General features: G+C 39.9%; 1 protein-coding gene across 3 annotated transcripts in view; it reads right to left on the reverse strand.

The window, feature by feature from the left end:
* CDKL5 (cyclin dependent kinase like 5) overlaps positions 1–15,638 on the reverse strand; it is a 223,138-nt gene that overhangs the window by 36,069 nt on the left and 171,431 nt on the right. For all 3 annotated transcript variants that reach the window (XM_056131071.1, XM_056131070.1, XM_056131069.1), the window contains exons 10-11: positions 10,604–10,684; positions 5,387–5,538 (exon numbers count right to left, since the gene is read on the reverse strand). In XM_056131071.1, the coding sequence (XP_055987046.1) occupies positions 5,387–5,538; positions 10,604–10,684 (233 nt within the window). The remainder of the gene's footprint in view (positions 1–5,386; positions 5,539–10,603; positions 10,685–15,638) is intronic.

Genomic DNA, 15,638 nt, shown 5'->3' on the forward strand with positions numbered 1-15,638 from the left:
TGAGAGCAGAGCCAGGAGTAAGCCCTGAGCACCGCGGGGTGTGGCCCCCCGAACAAACAAAGACATAATCTCTTTTTTCATTTCATACTTCATTACTCCAAAGTCTCAGACGTCTGAGGCCTTCTTTAAGTCTAAAGCTTCATTTCCTACTCAGTCTAAAAGACAAAATATAAATCTAGAGGAAAATGTCGCCCTCGGTGCGAGGACAGTGAAGTGTGTCCTGGGGTAACTATTTAAAGGACCAAATCAAAGCCCGAGATGGGTTAGCAGACTTTGAAATGAAAGATGATTTGCACAGTTCCCTTCTTACTACTGTGCACTCAGAAGCTCTGCTATAGCTCAAGATGATTTGATTTGAGAGAGCTTTGTTCCCATCACTTCAACTGGAAGACAAATCTTGTTTTGCTCTGTAGGGTAGTAATCTGTGAAGCGGTACCTTCCATTTTTCCTACAAGAATCTACATGCACAGGCATGAATTGGAAGGGCACCTTCCCCTCCTCCTACCCCTGAGAGTGTTAACAAGTGTTTGCTAACCAGCATGGCTGCAACGCTGTAGAAGCCACATCTCCTAGGTACACTCACTCATCTCGCAGTTGTGTCAGAGGGACTAGAGCATTAAATAAAGTTATTCAAATATGAGCTTGGGCTGGAGTGATAGCACAGCGGTAGGGCGTTCGCCTTACAAGCGGCCAACATGGCCGATCCGAGTTCGATTCCTCCGCCCCTCTCGGAGAGCCCGGCAAGCTACCGAGAGTATTCGATATGCCAGACACAGTAACAACAAAGTCTCCAATGGAGACGTTACTGGGCCCGCTCGAGCAAATCAACGATCAACGGGAGGGCCTTTACCTTTACCAAATATGAGCTAACTAAACAGGACATCACAAAGAAATCACAAAGCAAGTTTCACTTTCTATTAAATGATGTCAACAGGGTCTATCCCCAGGATCAATAAAAGTCAGTCCTGGGGCTGGAGTCATAGTGCCGTGGGTAGGCATCTGCCTTGCATGCCACTGACCCGGGTTCATTCCCCATCATCCTGTATGGTCCCCTGGAGTAATTTCTGAGTGCAGAGCCAGGAGTGACCCCCCCCCCCCCCCCGAGCATCACCAGGTATATGACCCCATAGGCCCTAAATAGAAAAAATAAAAACAAAAGACAGTCCTGTAGCTTAGTTGGTTGCTCATTTGTAAGTCACTAAACTTAACTTTCCCAGCAGCTTTTCAAAAAACCAAAGGATGCAAGGCCACTGTCTCGCCCATAAGCAGACTGGACTAAATCCGCTGGTAATTTTCCATGTGCTCAGCCCACAGTCCACTATTCATGACCTCTCTGCTTCATCCCGGCCTTCCAGAGCATGACACTGTTGACACCAGGCTCCTCGGCACCCTGACTTGTCTAACTCTCTCTGGTCCTGGCAGTCGGCAGGGCTGAGGGCCATCTGCCCTGCCCCTTCCCAGCTTCGGCTCTGACTCAGGAATCAGTGCCCACTCTCACCGAGATCAGGGCCCCCTGTAGTGCTACCTCCTGCCTGGCTCCTATGAACTCGCAAAAGCCTTGTTTACTCCCCTTTCTCCTGTCAGCCTGGAGAAAGTTACTCGGAGATGATACTCTCAAATACTGGGGAATGTTCCAAGCTCATGAGGACCAGAGAACAATGAAGAGAGTTATTGAATTGAAACTCTTAGAAACAGGGGCTGGAGCAATAGCACAGCGGGTAGGGCATCTGCCTTGCACGTGGTCAACCCAGGTTCGATTCCCAGCATCCCATATGGTCCCCTGAGCACTGCCAGGAGTAATTTCTGAGTGCAGAGCATGACCTGAAAAGAAAAAAAAAACCTCTCTAGAAACACTGTTCAAAACACTGTTCCTCCCCAGGTGGGGCACAACCCGCACTTAGGAAGAACCTTCATCGCAAGGTGAGATGCAATTTCTAAGGTGAAAAGGGAGATTATCAAGTTAAGATGGAAACAAAGATCTGACAGAGCACTAGGTTTCCCATAAGTGTACAAAGAGCCTAAGCCACTATTTTGAAAGTTTCTGCTGGCATTCATCTGACAGTACTGAGCTTTGCACACAATTCCTATGTAGAAAGGGCATCATATTATCTTCAAATTGGAGCCCTGCCAAAGCACAATAAAAGGAAAAAAGAAGCAACTTCAAAAATTCTACAGACCTCTTTGATACACAGCTACAAGGAATCTGGGCTTAACTGCCAGCTACTTTAAAGGATTTAATATCTAAACCCTTCCTAAATGGTTGCATGACAGATATATGATTTAGGTAAAATGACGTTTTAAAGCTAACATGAGAAATGCACAGAGACTCATTTATGGGGAAGGTTGGCAAAGGAGGCTTGGCAAGGTGCTGCTGTGGGCAGGTTGGGGACTCTCCTGCCATGTCTAAGGTGAGCAGAACCTTAAGAGACTCTGAAGGAGACACAGGCACGGGCTAGGTCACGTAAGAGCCCGTGCCTCGTCTCTTGATACGTGAACTTGGACGACCAGAGACTAGCTGTGTTGAGCATGAATTTGCACACGGGGATGCCTGACACATGATTTATGTCTCACTGGCATATGTGTAACTGGCAGTCAACATGATATGGTACATGGACAACTCTACATGGTTCTGGGGAGACTCGAGGGAGCCCGTGTGTACCGAGAAGGGCTTCTACGTAAGAAGCTTCAAGCTTCTTTCGTAGGGAGAGGTTGTTTCCAGCTGCGTATTAACTGACCTAAAGATGATCCCTAGAGATGCCAGGTAGGATGTTTTCTCTCATATACCCAATGTGGTATCACCAGTTGAAAATGAATTCTTCCAGAATTTCTTTTAACTTGTAATGCTTATATTCTTGTCTGCATCAAAAGTGTATATGACTTCTCAAAAACCATATCTCAGGTCAGTATGAAGCCCTGGGTTTGATCCTCAGCAGCCCACGAGTAAACAACAAACCAAACCCTTATCACAACAGACACCCTCCTTGATGGATTCCGAAGAGGATTCCCAAGGAGAGAACCCTCCCTCCTGGGGATTTCCCTTCTGGTCAGTCAGCAGAGGGCAGATATATAGGAGCTCCTTGATAATATAGCATCCACCAAAACATTATCCTCAGTCTCCTGAACTGTGTATTACTGGGATCCTTTTTCTTTGCAAACATAAACCAGGAGTCAAGTGACAATTAGGGCTGGATGGAGTAAAAGAGCTTCAGAACTGGGACAGACAGAGAAGAGAGACGTATTATGCATCTCCTAAATGCAAAGGAGCAATCAAATGACGAACACTATTCCCTGACTCAGTGCACCAAAAGCTCATGGAAATAGACAACAAAGTGAACACAATCTTGGCCAAACCAAATTTGAATGTGCTGCATGGTTCTCCTGGGGGTGGGAAGAGAGGGGAGATAGGAATGATTTATGTGAGGTGCAGTAAGTGTGTACATTCAAAATTATAAACAGTAACAATACTATAGCCATGTTATCTGAAGTATAGTAATAATGAAAGCATAAATTAAAAACGAAAGGAGACTCAAGACAGAGAACATGAAAAACAAAAACAAACCAAGAATGATTTATGAGATTTGAAGAACACAATAACCCAAACTATCCATTTTAAGAAGAGCGAATAGCTGTAAAACGATGCAATCATACCATGGCAGTCAAGTCGAGAAAATATGGGATAAATGGCTATTACCTACTTGTGGACACTCAGAGATCTAAAAAGCTTTAGGTCTTAAGCTTTCAAAATTTCGACTGGTTAAGAACAATTGTTCAATGTGGAGAGGAAGCTAGGGTGGAAATGTGAAAACATTTTAAGAAGGCTTTATACTGACAATCATTGTTTTCCATTTCTTTTTATAGTAGATCAGAGAAAGTATTTCCTATCTACCAGAATCTTAGCCAGAGGTTCCCAAACTTATTTTGCCTATGGCCCCTTCTCAAAACAAAAAGATTACCCTAGCCACACGAGGTGTGATCCCTGAGCACTGTCAGGAAGAAGCCCTGAGCACCACCTGGCAGGCCTCAACCTGCCCCCCCCCCCCCCAATTTACCTTCTTTTAATGAATAAATCGCAAATTCCAGTTGCACCCGAGGCTACTACTGCCCCTCCCATGGTCCCAGGGCCTCCTTCCCCAGGGACGGTCTCATCCACTTTGGGAACCAACCCCTCATCTAATGTGAGCCCTCAAGCCCAGCATGTTGGGAGGAGACAAAAACCAGGCCGCTGCTCTCTTGTAAACGCAGCCAAAGCAATCGGGGAACGTCACTTCAGTATGGGTTAATTCTTTATGGGCAAAATAAAAGTTTTGTAAAGCCATTTGTTGAAAATTATACTATATCTATATGATAATTTTCATCATATATGCTTTCAAGGTCAAACCTGACTATGTTTAGAGCTTATTCCTGACTCTGCACTCAGGGATCACTCCGAGCGGGCCCTGTGGGACCATATGTGGTAAGAAACTGAAGTTGGGTCAGCTACATGCAAGGCAAGGATCTTACTCAATGTACTGCCCCTCTGGCTCTGAAAATGAAACTTAAAAGTACTAATTTTAATCAGTATCTACCAACCTTACTTTACCATTTCCATTTACTTATTCCTGGGGTAGGGAGGCCTGGAAAGAAAACAGGAGCCACTCCTGGCAGTGCTAGGGAGCTGTATGAGGTGCCAGGAATTAAACTGGAGTCAGCTACCTGCAAGGCAGGTGGCTCATCTCCTGTACAATCTCTCCAGCCCCATTTAGTTATTCTTTTCAAAAAATAATTTCTCGACTCAATAAAAAGATAAGGACAACGATCACGATCACGATCATCCTGTTGTTCGTCGATTGCCTCGAGCAGGCACCAGTAACGTCTCCTTCGTCCTAGCCCTGAGATTTTAAAGTGCCATATTCAAGGCCCTTTCAGGGTTAGGAGAATGAGACCCATCATAGGGCAACGAAAACCTTCAAAACCTATCTATAGAACAAATCACTTGGGTTAATTGCAAAAGTTGTCCTAGGTGGCTTCCTGCCCACCTGTGTTCAGCACCACTTTCTCCTTTAGAAATCCCCTTGTTCTCACCTGTTTTCATCCAGGAATCGCCCAGGGGCCCCTTGATACAGAATCTTCTAGCTCATAAGGCTAGAAATCTCCTAAGTTGCTAACTCATGCCACCTTTCCCCGGGGAATGCATAGGTTTCCATAATATACTTATTAAAGATAAAGTCTTCAAGACCCACACAACTCTTAATTGTAGTTCTGAATCACGTAATAAGTATAAGGAAGATATTTTTGAATAAAGAGGGCTTTCCTTCTTTTCTCTAATTGCATCATTTAAGCAGCCACCTCCTCCACCTACTTATCAGACCAACGCTGCATCTGTACTTCCTTAAAAGGGAGTATTTACCTATTCGACAGCGTGCTGCTTTCCACGTGGTAAGGCTTTCTTTTGGCTGACCTTGAAGGAGAACGATCCAAAAGTCTCTGGGTTTGAAATGTTGGGTGATTCAAACACTGTTCTGTCAAGTATCTGTCAGATGGGTCCAACTTCAGTAAATTCTTAGAAGATAAAATTTAGAGTTAGAAAGAACATTACAGAGTCCAATGTCAATTCTAGTGAAAACCTTTTATCCCTTTCTTAATACATGCTCATTGCAGAATATCTAAAAAACATCATAGTAGAGTGCAATCCCCCTCCTCTTTCAACCCTAATCTCGAGCTTGTTGTCATGTGGGGATACGCCCTACCAGACAGACCCTTTTGCCATGGACAAAATCTGGCCCGCATTCTCCATCTGTTTTATACCCTGAACTTTGCATGTACTAATCAAAAACCTTCCTTAGGACACAATTTAGGCATTTGAAATACACGCTCTTCATCTTTCGCCTGTTGTTGGGAGGCAGTCCGTGCTACCAGCTATCCACGCGCCCTCTCGCAGATACTCGGTACCTATCTCCACCTGCTGCTTTTGTGTCCAAATACACACAATTGTCTAACCTCAGCTTTCTTTCCACTGGGCCTGAGACCCCAAGAGATTATGCTAGATCAGCAGAATTTCAACCCTATGGATGTGACTTAGCCTGTCCTCGAAAATAAACATCGAGGTTGATCACCGTCCTTTATTATTATGAGAAGTGCTGAAACAATCGAGTTTCCAACATGTCTTTCAATGACCATACAAAAGACTGAGGTATGGCAATACCATGGTTTGTTTAAACAGTATCGTATAGTTGGATATTAGATGGTTGCTTCTTTTCACTCGATTTGCTCGAGCGGGCCCAGTAACATTCTGAGACTTGTTACTGTGTTTGGCATATCGAATACATCACGGGGAGCTTGCCAGGCTTTGCCGTGCGGGCGAGATACTCTCAGAAGCTTGCCGGGCTCTCCGAGAGGGGGCTTCTTTTCACTACTATATATAATTCATCCTGTGACAGTAGAGTCTATGAACACTCACAATCCCTATCAGAGGCTTACTACGGACAGAACATATCAGCTTTTAAAGATTATTGTCTCAAATGATATTACTTAGCAATTGGAGACTCTACTAATTTTCATGCATTTTCAACTCCAAAAGTCATTATCGTTGTAAATTAGTTATTTCTAAAATGGCATCCTATGGCTATTTTAATTCACATCATTAATTTTTCATGATCTTGAATATTTTTCTATGTTTAGTGGTTATTTGTATTTCTCCTTTCCATTTTTAATATTACTCTTAATAAAAGTGTCCTTTATTTATAAAGGTACTGATCTTATTTAATATTTTTACGTTTTAAGTAACTAAAACATTTTCTTCTAAAATTATCTTATTTTACTAGTCACGAGGCAATGTTTTAAAAGATTATAAAAACTAATATTTATTGAAAAATTAGAAACAAGACCTATAAGAACACAAATTAACACAACTCAAGAGCGCTCACTGAAATTTGTTTTCAAAAGTAAGCATTCTCCCTCAAAGACCAGAAAAATGTGAAATTTCAGCCTTCCCCACTGCCTCTAGCTCACTTCCACTCTGCCTCTAGCTCACTTCCTCTGTTTTTTTCCCACAGTTATCCGTGTCATCCCTGTAATACAACACCAAGAGTTGCAGTTGTAATTAATTTAGCAATTTATTAAAGTAAATTAGTAAGAGCTGTACTAAGAGTTGCAATACATTTCTTCCCAATAAACCACAGAGGATTTGAATTCTGATCCTGTCTGTCACAAACAAACATTTAATTTGGGCCTAAAGATTCCAGTAAACCAAGTCCCACTGACATGTAAATGAATTAACACTGCTGACTCAGGCAGACTCTGAAATCATCTCCATTCTTTATTAGAGAATAAAATCTGTGGAAGGATGTAAATGATCTCCCTCTCAATGACAGTTAAAACAGTGAATATCAAAATGGTTTCAATTGGATGATACTCATTTTTTGAAAACGGGAAAAATTGGCCCCTGAGTGCTCTTTTAAATGAGAAGTACTTCTCACCTTTCAGACACCAAATAGTAGCAAGTATAAAGTGCTATTTTAACTTATGGTTTCATCAATAGAAATTACCGCACAGAGACATAAAGAATTATTTTATATTTATAAGTACAGCTGTTTCATTTTAAATTACTTGAAAGGGTGAAGTCATTCTGAGGAAAGCAGAACACTTACCTAGAAAACAATTTACTATTTGGAGGCAAAATAAAGTTCCTTTCCTTAAAACCTAAGTTGAGCCCATGTAGTTATATTTACTTTAACTATTTTTTGTTGAGGTTTTGGGGTTATACTGGACTCATGGTTAGGGATCGTTCCCGGTAGTGTTTGGGGGTACCACTTGCTATGCTGGGGATCAAACTGGGGTCAGTTGAGCAGAAGGCAAGCGCCTTACCCCTGCACTATCTCTTTGACCCCTCTCATAAAATTTCAAGTTATTGGAGGTTTAGATCAATTATAGTGACCCTACTAAAATGGCTGAAATCTGAAACAGATTCAGGGTAAGGTGGACCTTCGAAATGATCAAGTCTGCATTAGGGAATGTCGTAGAGAATATAGTTTTCAGGCAAGGGCAAAATGGTGCGATTGTTCAAATTCATTTTCAAAGTTAACAGACCAAAGAAATACTTCGATTTCTTTCACAAACAGTAGTAACAAGGCAATACTACTCTTTGGAAACATAAGGCAAGAGCAGGAAAGGCAAGGGCGTAAAGCCTTAAAGGGGTCATCATGAGGCCTTTAGGGTGCTAATATTTTTTTGTATGTCTATCTAGGTGGGGTTACATGGGTATGCCTACATAATTAATTTAACTGACATGTACATTTTTAAATTGTGTACCTCTTGAATATACAGTTTTGAAATGTTTGCATATTTTCTTTGAAGTATTTATTTAACTAATACTATTATTTTATATACTTTAATAAAAAATTCTTATTAAATGTTGAATTTTGGGAGTAATAATATATTAACTTTCAAACTAATAAAAATGTAGGCTGACTCAAGTTATCTTTGTATTTCCATCTGTGCTAACTTTTACCAAGTAATACACTGGCGCTTGACAATATTTGGCAATATTTAAACAGAATATTCAGGGGCCGGAGCGACAGCACAGTGGGGAGGGCATTTGCTTTGCATGCGGCTGACCTGGGTTTGATCCCCAACATCCCATATGGTCCCCCAAGCACCACCAGGAGTAATTCCTGAGTCCAGACCCAGCAGTAACCCCTGAGCATCGCATCACTGGATGTGACCCAAAAAGCAAAACAAAACAAAACAAAACAAACAAAAAACACCACTACCAACAAAAAAAGTTCAGTTTATTATTTTTTAATTTTTTTTTCTGGAGTCACACCCAACAGTGCTCACTCAGGATTTACTCCTGGCTCTGTGCTCAGCATTTCACTCCTGGTGGGCTCAGGGAATTATATGAGGTGCTGGGGGGAACCTGGGTTAGCTATGTGCAAGGCAAGCATTATCATGTTCATCTGTGAGCTAGTCAGTTTTTCTACTTTATTCTATTTATATTTTAAAACGTACCAGTTAATTAAGGCCCTTATAAATATTGATGGTGTGAAAGAACATATTGACAAAACTCAACTGATTTAAGAGATAATTTATGCTTAATTAACCTGAAAGATCTGTGAGGGTCCGTTTTTTTTTAGGGGGAGGGGTAAACAGCATCTACCAATTTGTGTTTAGGAGAATATTAGTACTATGAAGTTTCAGAAAAAAAAATCAAAATGCATTCAGTAATTAAATTTGGGCAACACAGGTTGAGACAGAAATGCTTCTTTACAGTGAGAGCTCCGAAAGTCTTTACAGGTTAATAAATATTGTGTATCTCTAAGAAAGGTTATACAGCGCAGGACCTTCCCCACAGGCCCACCTTCACCCTGCCCACTCAGCTATTTACACAGTGTTCCTGAGAACACAAATTGACATCGTTGAAAAGCACAGCAAAGTTCTGAGAGGGCTGCTTAGCAATTTCCAGCTGTGCTAAGTACAACCTTAAAGGCTCTATGCCCAGCATAACCTCTGATTCTGATGGGTGACTGAATGCGTACAAAATAAAATTGATCCATTAACAAGTGTTTTTAAAGGTCTACTATCAACTTGCTCTGCCCTGCTTGGCTGCAATGAAACTGGAGAAATATGGAAAAATAGTTTCACTCAAGAGGTAGGCTGACTGTGTCTAGTAGGAAAGAAAAATGAGAAATTAAAAAATGGTGAAAACACTTTTAGCAGTCCAGAGCGTGAAGCTAACGTGAGGAGAAACAGGCAGGTCCAATAGTGGCAGTGACTCTGCTATGCTGAAGAAGAACCAGAAAAAAAAAAAACAGTTTGTCTCGGAGAAAAGAGGCCAAGTTAGAAAAAAGGAACAGAATTAAGTTCCTCTGATAAAAATCACCCTGTGGGAGGTCTTAAACATCATGCAAAAAACTGCCAGAATCTCCTTCAACATCCAGTTTAAAGTTCAAAACAAAAGGAAAGCTTTCAATAAGACCACGCCCAGCAGAGCTGAGGTTGGGCACATGTGTACAAGGGATTGAATTCAGTGCCACTTCTGCCACGTTCCCGGGTCTTTAAAAGGGAAGAGACAGTAGAGAACAATGAGAAGCCCTTGGCCTTGTTTTACCAAACTCAGATTGCCAAGCTGGTGCCAAGAGTGGTGATAGGGGAACACAGACATAAAATTAGAGGTCACATAGTGGCAATGGTGAAGTGTCCTGAGTATACGCTGATGGTGTTGGAACGCAGCAGCTTTGTACAGCAATAACATAAACGTTAACACTATTAATATCATGTTACCTGTACTATAAATAAGATTTGCTCGAAAACCTCAAGCCTCAGTAGCTCGAGAGCTAAATATTTCTTTTACTATATATATTTAGATTGCTGTTATTATATCTATTTTAGGAATGCAATTTAAGTACTTACAGTCCTGATTAGATGGACTATTACAATAACAATCCTGCTGCACTTTTAAACAAGTGACATGCCTTTTAATGTGACATGACCACCCAGAATTCATCATTATAACTGATTACCATGAAACATTTATTCACAAAAATTAAATGCAGGCTTTGGTCACAGGTAGACTCAAGACAATCCGGAAAACAAGACATTCTATACAGGAAACATGGACATGTCCCACCTTCATTAGGTCAAGTAAAACGCTATTTAAAATGCCAAGGTATCGTCTCTCCAGTGACTGAGGATGGTTCACAGCTGGAAACTGGAAGAACATGAAAGACACATTAGCACCAGGAAAAAGTTTGTATGCGCACGCTGCTACTGTAGTAGAAGGTGACAAGAGTGATTCCTAGAGCTACTCAAAGTCAAACATGCTTCATATGTTTATTAGTCTTGGTATATATGAAATCGGATTAATAGGACTGGGTATTAAGTAACAGGAAAGCGCATAAGTGAAATTGGATATAAAGAACAAGCCAAAATATAAAGATGTGAAACTGTACCCATATGGTACTGTGCATAGACAGTTCCGTTTATATACTTTGTTTCTAGAGACATGTCTCCATTACTGAGTTATGGGGGCAGGTATGAAAAGTCAGAGTTCTAATGTCTTTTCCACAATAATGTATAATTTATTTCTGAAAATAAGACAAAGAGAGAATAAAATGCAGAGACCAGGATCGAATAGCCATAGGGGAAGAAATAATGAATCCAGAAACCTGCTCTATAATTGCTTGGAATATTATTTTAGAAGTCTGATTTCAACTCCTTCCTTTGTGTAAACTGGAATAGGTCAAAGGCTCCTACATTAACCAGAGCATTTTAAAAATAAAATGAGGGGAAGGGGTCAGGTTTAGATGCTCTAAACTTGTCCTTCCTTCTGCCAACTAACATTTCATCTAGGAGGAGGGTGAAATATTATAGCCAGTGTGAAACACTCCACCACCACCACCCATCACCCCACACCCCACAAAGGAGGGCTAGTTTGCTTTTAATACTATTTCCTTAACACCAACATTAAAGCATTGCTACTGAAATTCTAAAACAGGTAGAAGGAGAACTCGTTCTGTAGGAAAATTCTAACAAGGTATTTAAGGAGTTATTATGACATCATCCCAACCCTGAGCAACCCACAGTCTGGCTAGAAAGCAATTGGGAGTCATAAATCCAATTTGAAGCACAAAAGAGAAGAAAAACCAAGGCTGGTTTTGCAGTTGTAGAAGAAAGAAGTTACCAATAATATCTGAACTGAATTTTGAAAGACAAGAAAACTAGGACAGCACCTTCTAAGGAGAGGAAGTAGAAGGGATACCAAGAACTTAACACAAAAATACAGGCAATAGCTTGAAACTCATCTGTGAGGGAAATGATGCTCTACAAAATGTTTTAGTGAACATTCTTATTTTAGAGATAAGGAAGGTAAGCATCAGAGAGTTCAAATAACTAGTTCAAAGCAAGTCACATAATCTAAAGAAGCAGTAAAAGTAGTATTTGCAACCTAGTCTATTGCAAACCCACACTTTTGAAAACCTGAGAACCACTCCTAAGGGGTGGTTCCCTTGGATGCCGTGGGAGCTTAATGACCAAAATATAATGCCCCAAGAAAGACACAGATCTTGCTGTGAATAAAAATTCTAAAACCACACACAAGGTGAGGCAACGGAGTGAGCGTGGGGAATGAAGAACTTAACCAAAGGGATAACAGCAGAAATCTTCCAAAGCCTGGGGTAGGAATTGAAAACACAAGTCCATGAATCTAACAGAACATCTGATTATCTAAATGCAGTCACACTCACACCAAAACACATAGTAGTAAAACTATCAAGAGTACTAGGCAAAGAAAAAAAAATATAAAACGAGGAGAGAGAGCAGGTAATGGATGTATAAAGGCACTCCAGACTATTGTCAGACTTCTCAGCAGAGTCTTTATAGGCCAGGATAGAGTAGAATGAGACATTCAAAATATTCAAAAACAAAAGTACCAGTCAACAATAATATAGCCTGCAAACTTCTCTCAATATTTCACAAACAACAGCTGACAAAGTTTACCACTATTATATTTCCATTACAAGAAATATATATGTCAGAGTGATAGTAAAAGTGTGGGTAGGGCCTTTGCCTTGCACATGGTCAACCAGGGTTCGATCCCTGGCATCTGTATATTCCTCTGCACATTGCCAGGAGTAATTTCTGAGTGCAGAGCCAGAATCCCTGAGCAACACCCGATGTGGCTGAAGAAACAACAACAAAATCAAAACAAAACAAATGCTGAAAGAAAAGAAAGTCTTCTATCTAAACTGAAAAAACAAAAAGTTCACAAAACAATAAACAAGGTAATAAATAAATAAAATTGGAAAACAAAAGTCAAAATTGAAGTAGCAAAAATAAAATCAGAAACATGACTGGTTAAAGAAACTTTGGTACATCTACAAAATGGAGTACTATGTAGCTGTTAGAAAAGATGAAGTCATGAAATTTACATACAAGTGGTACAACATGGAAAGTATCATGCTAAGCGAAATGAGTCAGAAAGAGAGGGATAGACATAGAAAGATTGCATTCATCTGGGGGATATAAAGTAACAAAATATGAGATTAATACCCAAGAATAGCTGAGATCAGCACCAGGAGGATTACTCCATAGCTTAGAGGCCAGCCGGACATTCTAGGGGAAAGGGCACCTCAGATAGAGAAGGGAGCACCAAATAAAGGGTGTTTGGAGGATCCTCCCAGGAGGGGTGATGCATGTCGAAAGTAGACTATGAACTGAACATGTTTGCCACTCAATGCCTCTTTTGCAGACCACAACACCCAAAAGGAGAGAGAGAACACAAGGGATTGCCCTGCCACAGAGGCAGGGGGGGATGGGGGGGATGGGGGTGGGAGGGATATTATCCATGGTGGTGGAAAATGGGCACTGGTGGAGGGATGGGTATTTGATCATTGTATAATCGAAACCCAAGCACAAAAAATTGTAAATCTACAACTGTACCTCATGGTGTTTCCCTAATAAAAAAAAACACTAAAAAAAAAATTAAAAAAAATAAAATCAGAAACAAAAGATAAGTTACAACAAATACTACTAAAATACTACCAAAATATAAATGATTCTAGGAGAGTATTACAAATGCATGGCAACAAAGTGCACAACCTAGAAATTTACAAATTCTACAGACACATACAACATTCCAAAACAGAATCAGAAAGCATTTGCAAAATATGAACAGATCTATCATGAGTAAGGAAACTGAATGTTATCAAAAGCATCCCAAAAAACAAAGGTCAAGTACCAGATGGTTTCTCTTATGAATCCTACAAAACTTTCAAACTATCTTCAAAATCCCATGGAAAGTACTGAAAAGGGAAAACCTCCAAATACATTTATTTTAGAAAGACAGTATCACCCCAACTAAAAACAGACAAGATCATACTCCTACACACACACACACACACACACACACACACACACACACACACACATTCTAAAATTACAAAAATCTTCAACAAAATACCAGCAAACTGAATTCAACAAAACATTAAAATAGTCATATACCACAATCAAGTAGGACTTATTCCAGGGATAAGTGGATAAGGATGGTGAGATCCAGCCATTTTAGTTCAATACAGGTAAACCAAACAAACATGATATACCACCACCAGTGAAAGGACAAAAACCAGATATACAACCCAAAAGGTACAGAAAAAACATCTGACAAAATTCAACATTCTCTTATGTTACAAACCTCAATAAAATGGAGAGAGAAGGAAGATACCCTAACATGATAAAGCCTAATGGCAAACCCAAGTCAAAGTCATACTCAAAGTAGAAAAATTGAAAGCTTTTCCTCTAAATCCAGGAAGAAGACAAGATGTACAATGGTGACAGAAGTCCTGACCAGAGCTACTAGACAAAAAAAGGAGATAAAAGGGATCTAGATTCAAAAGACATTGAAATGAAGAAGTTATCATCATTCGCCAAGGACATACATGCACAGAAAATCTCAAATGGTCCAGTAAAAGCTATTATAAATAATAAAACAGTAGAGCAACAGGCTAGAAAATTAATATACAAAAACCTGTTGCACTGCTAAATTCAAAAAAAATCTAGCAGGAAGAGAAATCAGAAAACAAATTCTATTTACAATCACATCAAAAAGCATAAAATATCTTGGAATAAATTTAACCAAAGAGGGAAAGGCTTGTATATTGAAAATCAGAAGACATTGTTGAAAGAAATAGAGACAAAAAATGAAAAGATATTCTGTGCATATGGGTTGGAATAATTAAAAATATTAAAAGGTTGTATTACTTAAAGCAATAAACATATTCACTGTAATCCCTATCAAAATCTCAAAATATTCATCACAGAAACAGAACAACAAGAACAAAGCCATAAAACTTAGTTGGAACTGCAAAATATCCTGAACAACAAAATCAATCTTGAGAAAGAAAGAAAAAACCCACAGTTGTTGTTTGAAGCTCCTCAACTTCAAACAATATTATCAAGTGATAATGATCAAAATAGCATGATATTGAAGATCAGAGGAACAGCACTGAGAGCTCAGAAATAAAAGAGCACATATAGAGACAAGCAATCTATGACAAGAAATGAAATACATACAATGGGGCCAAAAAGTGTCAATAAATGGTGTTGACAAAAGCAGACATCCAGAAGCAAAAGAATGAAACTAGGACACTATGAAATCCTATATATAAAAATAATACAAAATGGGATTTATATGTATAACTCAAAAGACAAAAAAAAGGGCATGAAAGAAGACAAATAGAGGTACAGCAAACTAAAGAATCATCTGAACAGTGAAAAAAAAATAAAAACTATCACCAAAACAAAACAAAATCCTACTGAAAGAAGATATTTGCATATTATATATGTGATCACTTGATCAACTGACATCCCATTACTCATCGATTTGCTCGAGTGGGTGCCAGTAATGTCTCCATTCATCCCTGTCGTGCGCTAGTGTAGCCCAATGACGTCTGCTCATTCTAGGAACGTGAACAGCCTCAAACCGATGGTTCAGGGTCTTGATGAAGAAGTCTGACCATCTTGTAGGTGGGCAGCCACGCGGACTTTTGACGTCCTGTGGAATCCAGTAGGTAATGGCTCTAGTCCAGTGGTCGTCTCCAAATCTCATTACATGTCCAGCCCATCTGATTTTCGATGCCTTGGCAAATGAGACAGCATCCCTGATTCTT

This window comes from Sorex fumeus, unplaced genomic scaffold (genome assembly GCF_029834395.1).
Source record: "Sorex fumeus unplaced genomic scaffold, SorFum_2.1 ptg000086l, whole genome shotgun sequence".
NCBI classification, from domain to species: domain Eukaryota; kingdom Metazoa; phylum Chordata; class Mammalia; order Eulipotyphla; family Soricidae; genus Sorex; species Sorex fumeus.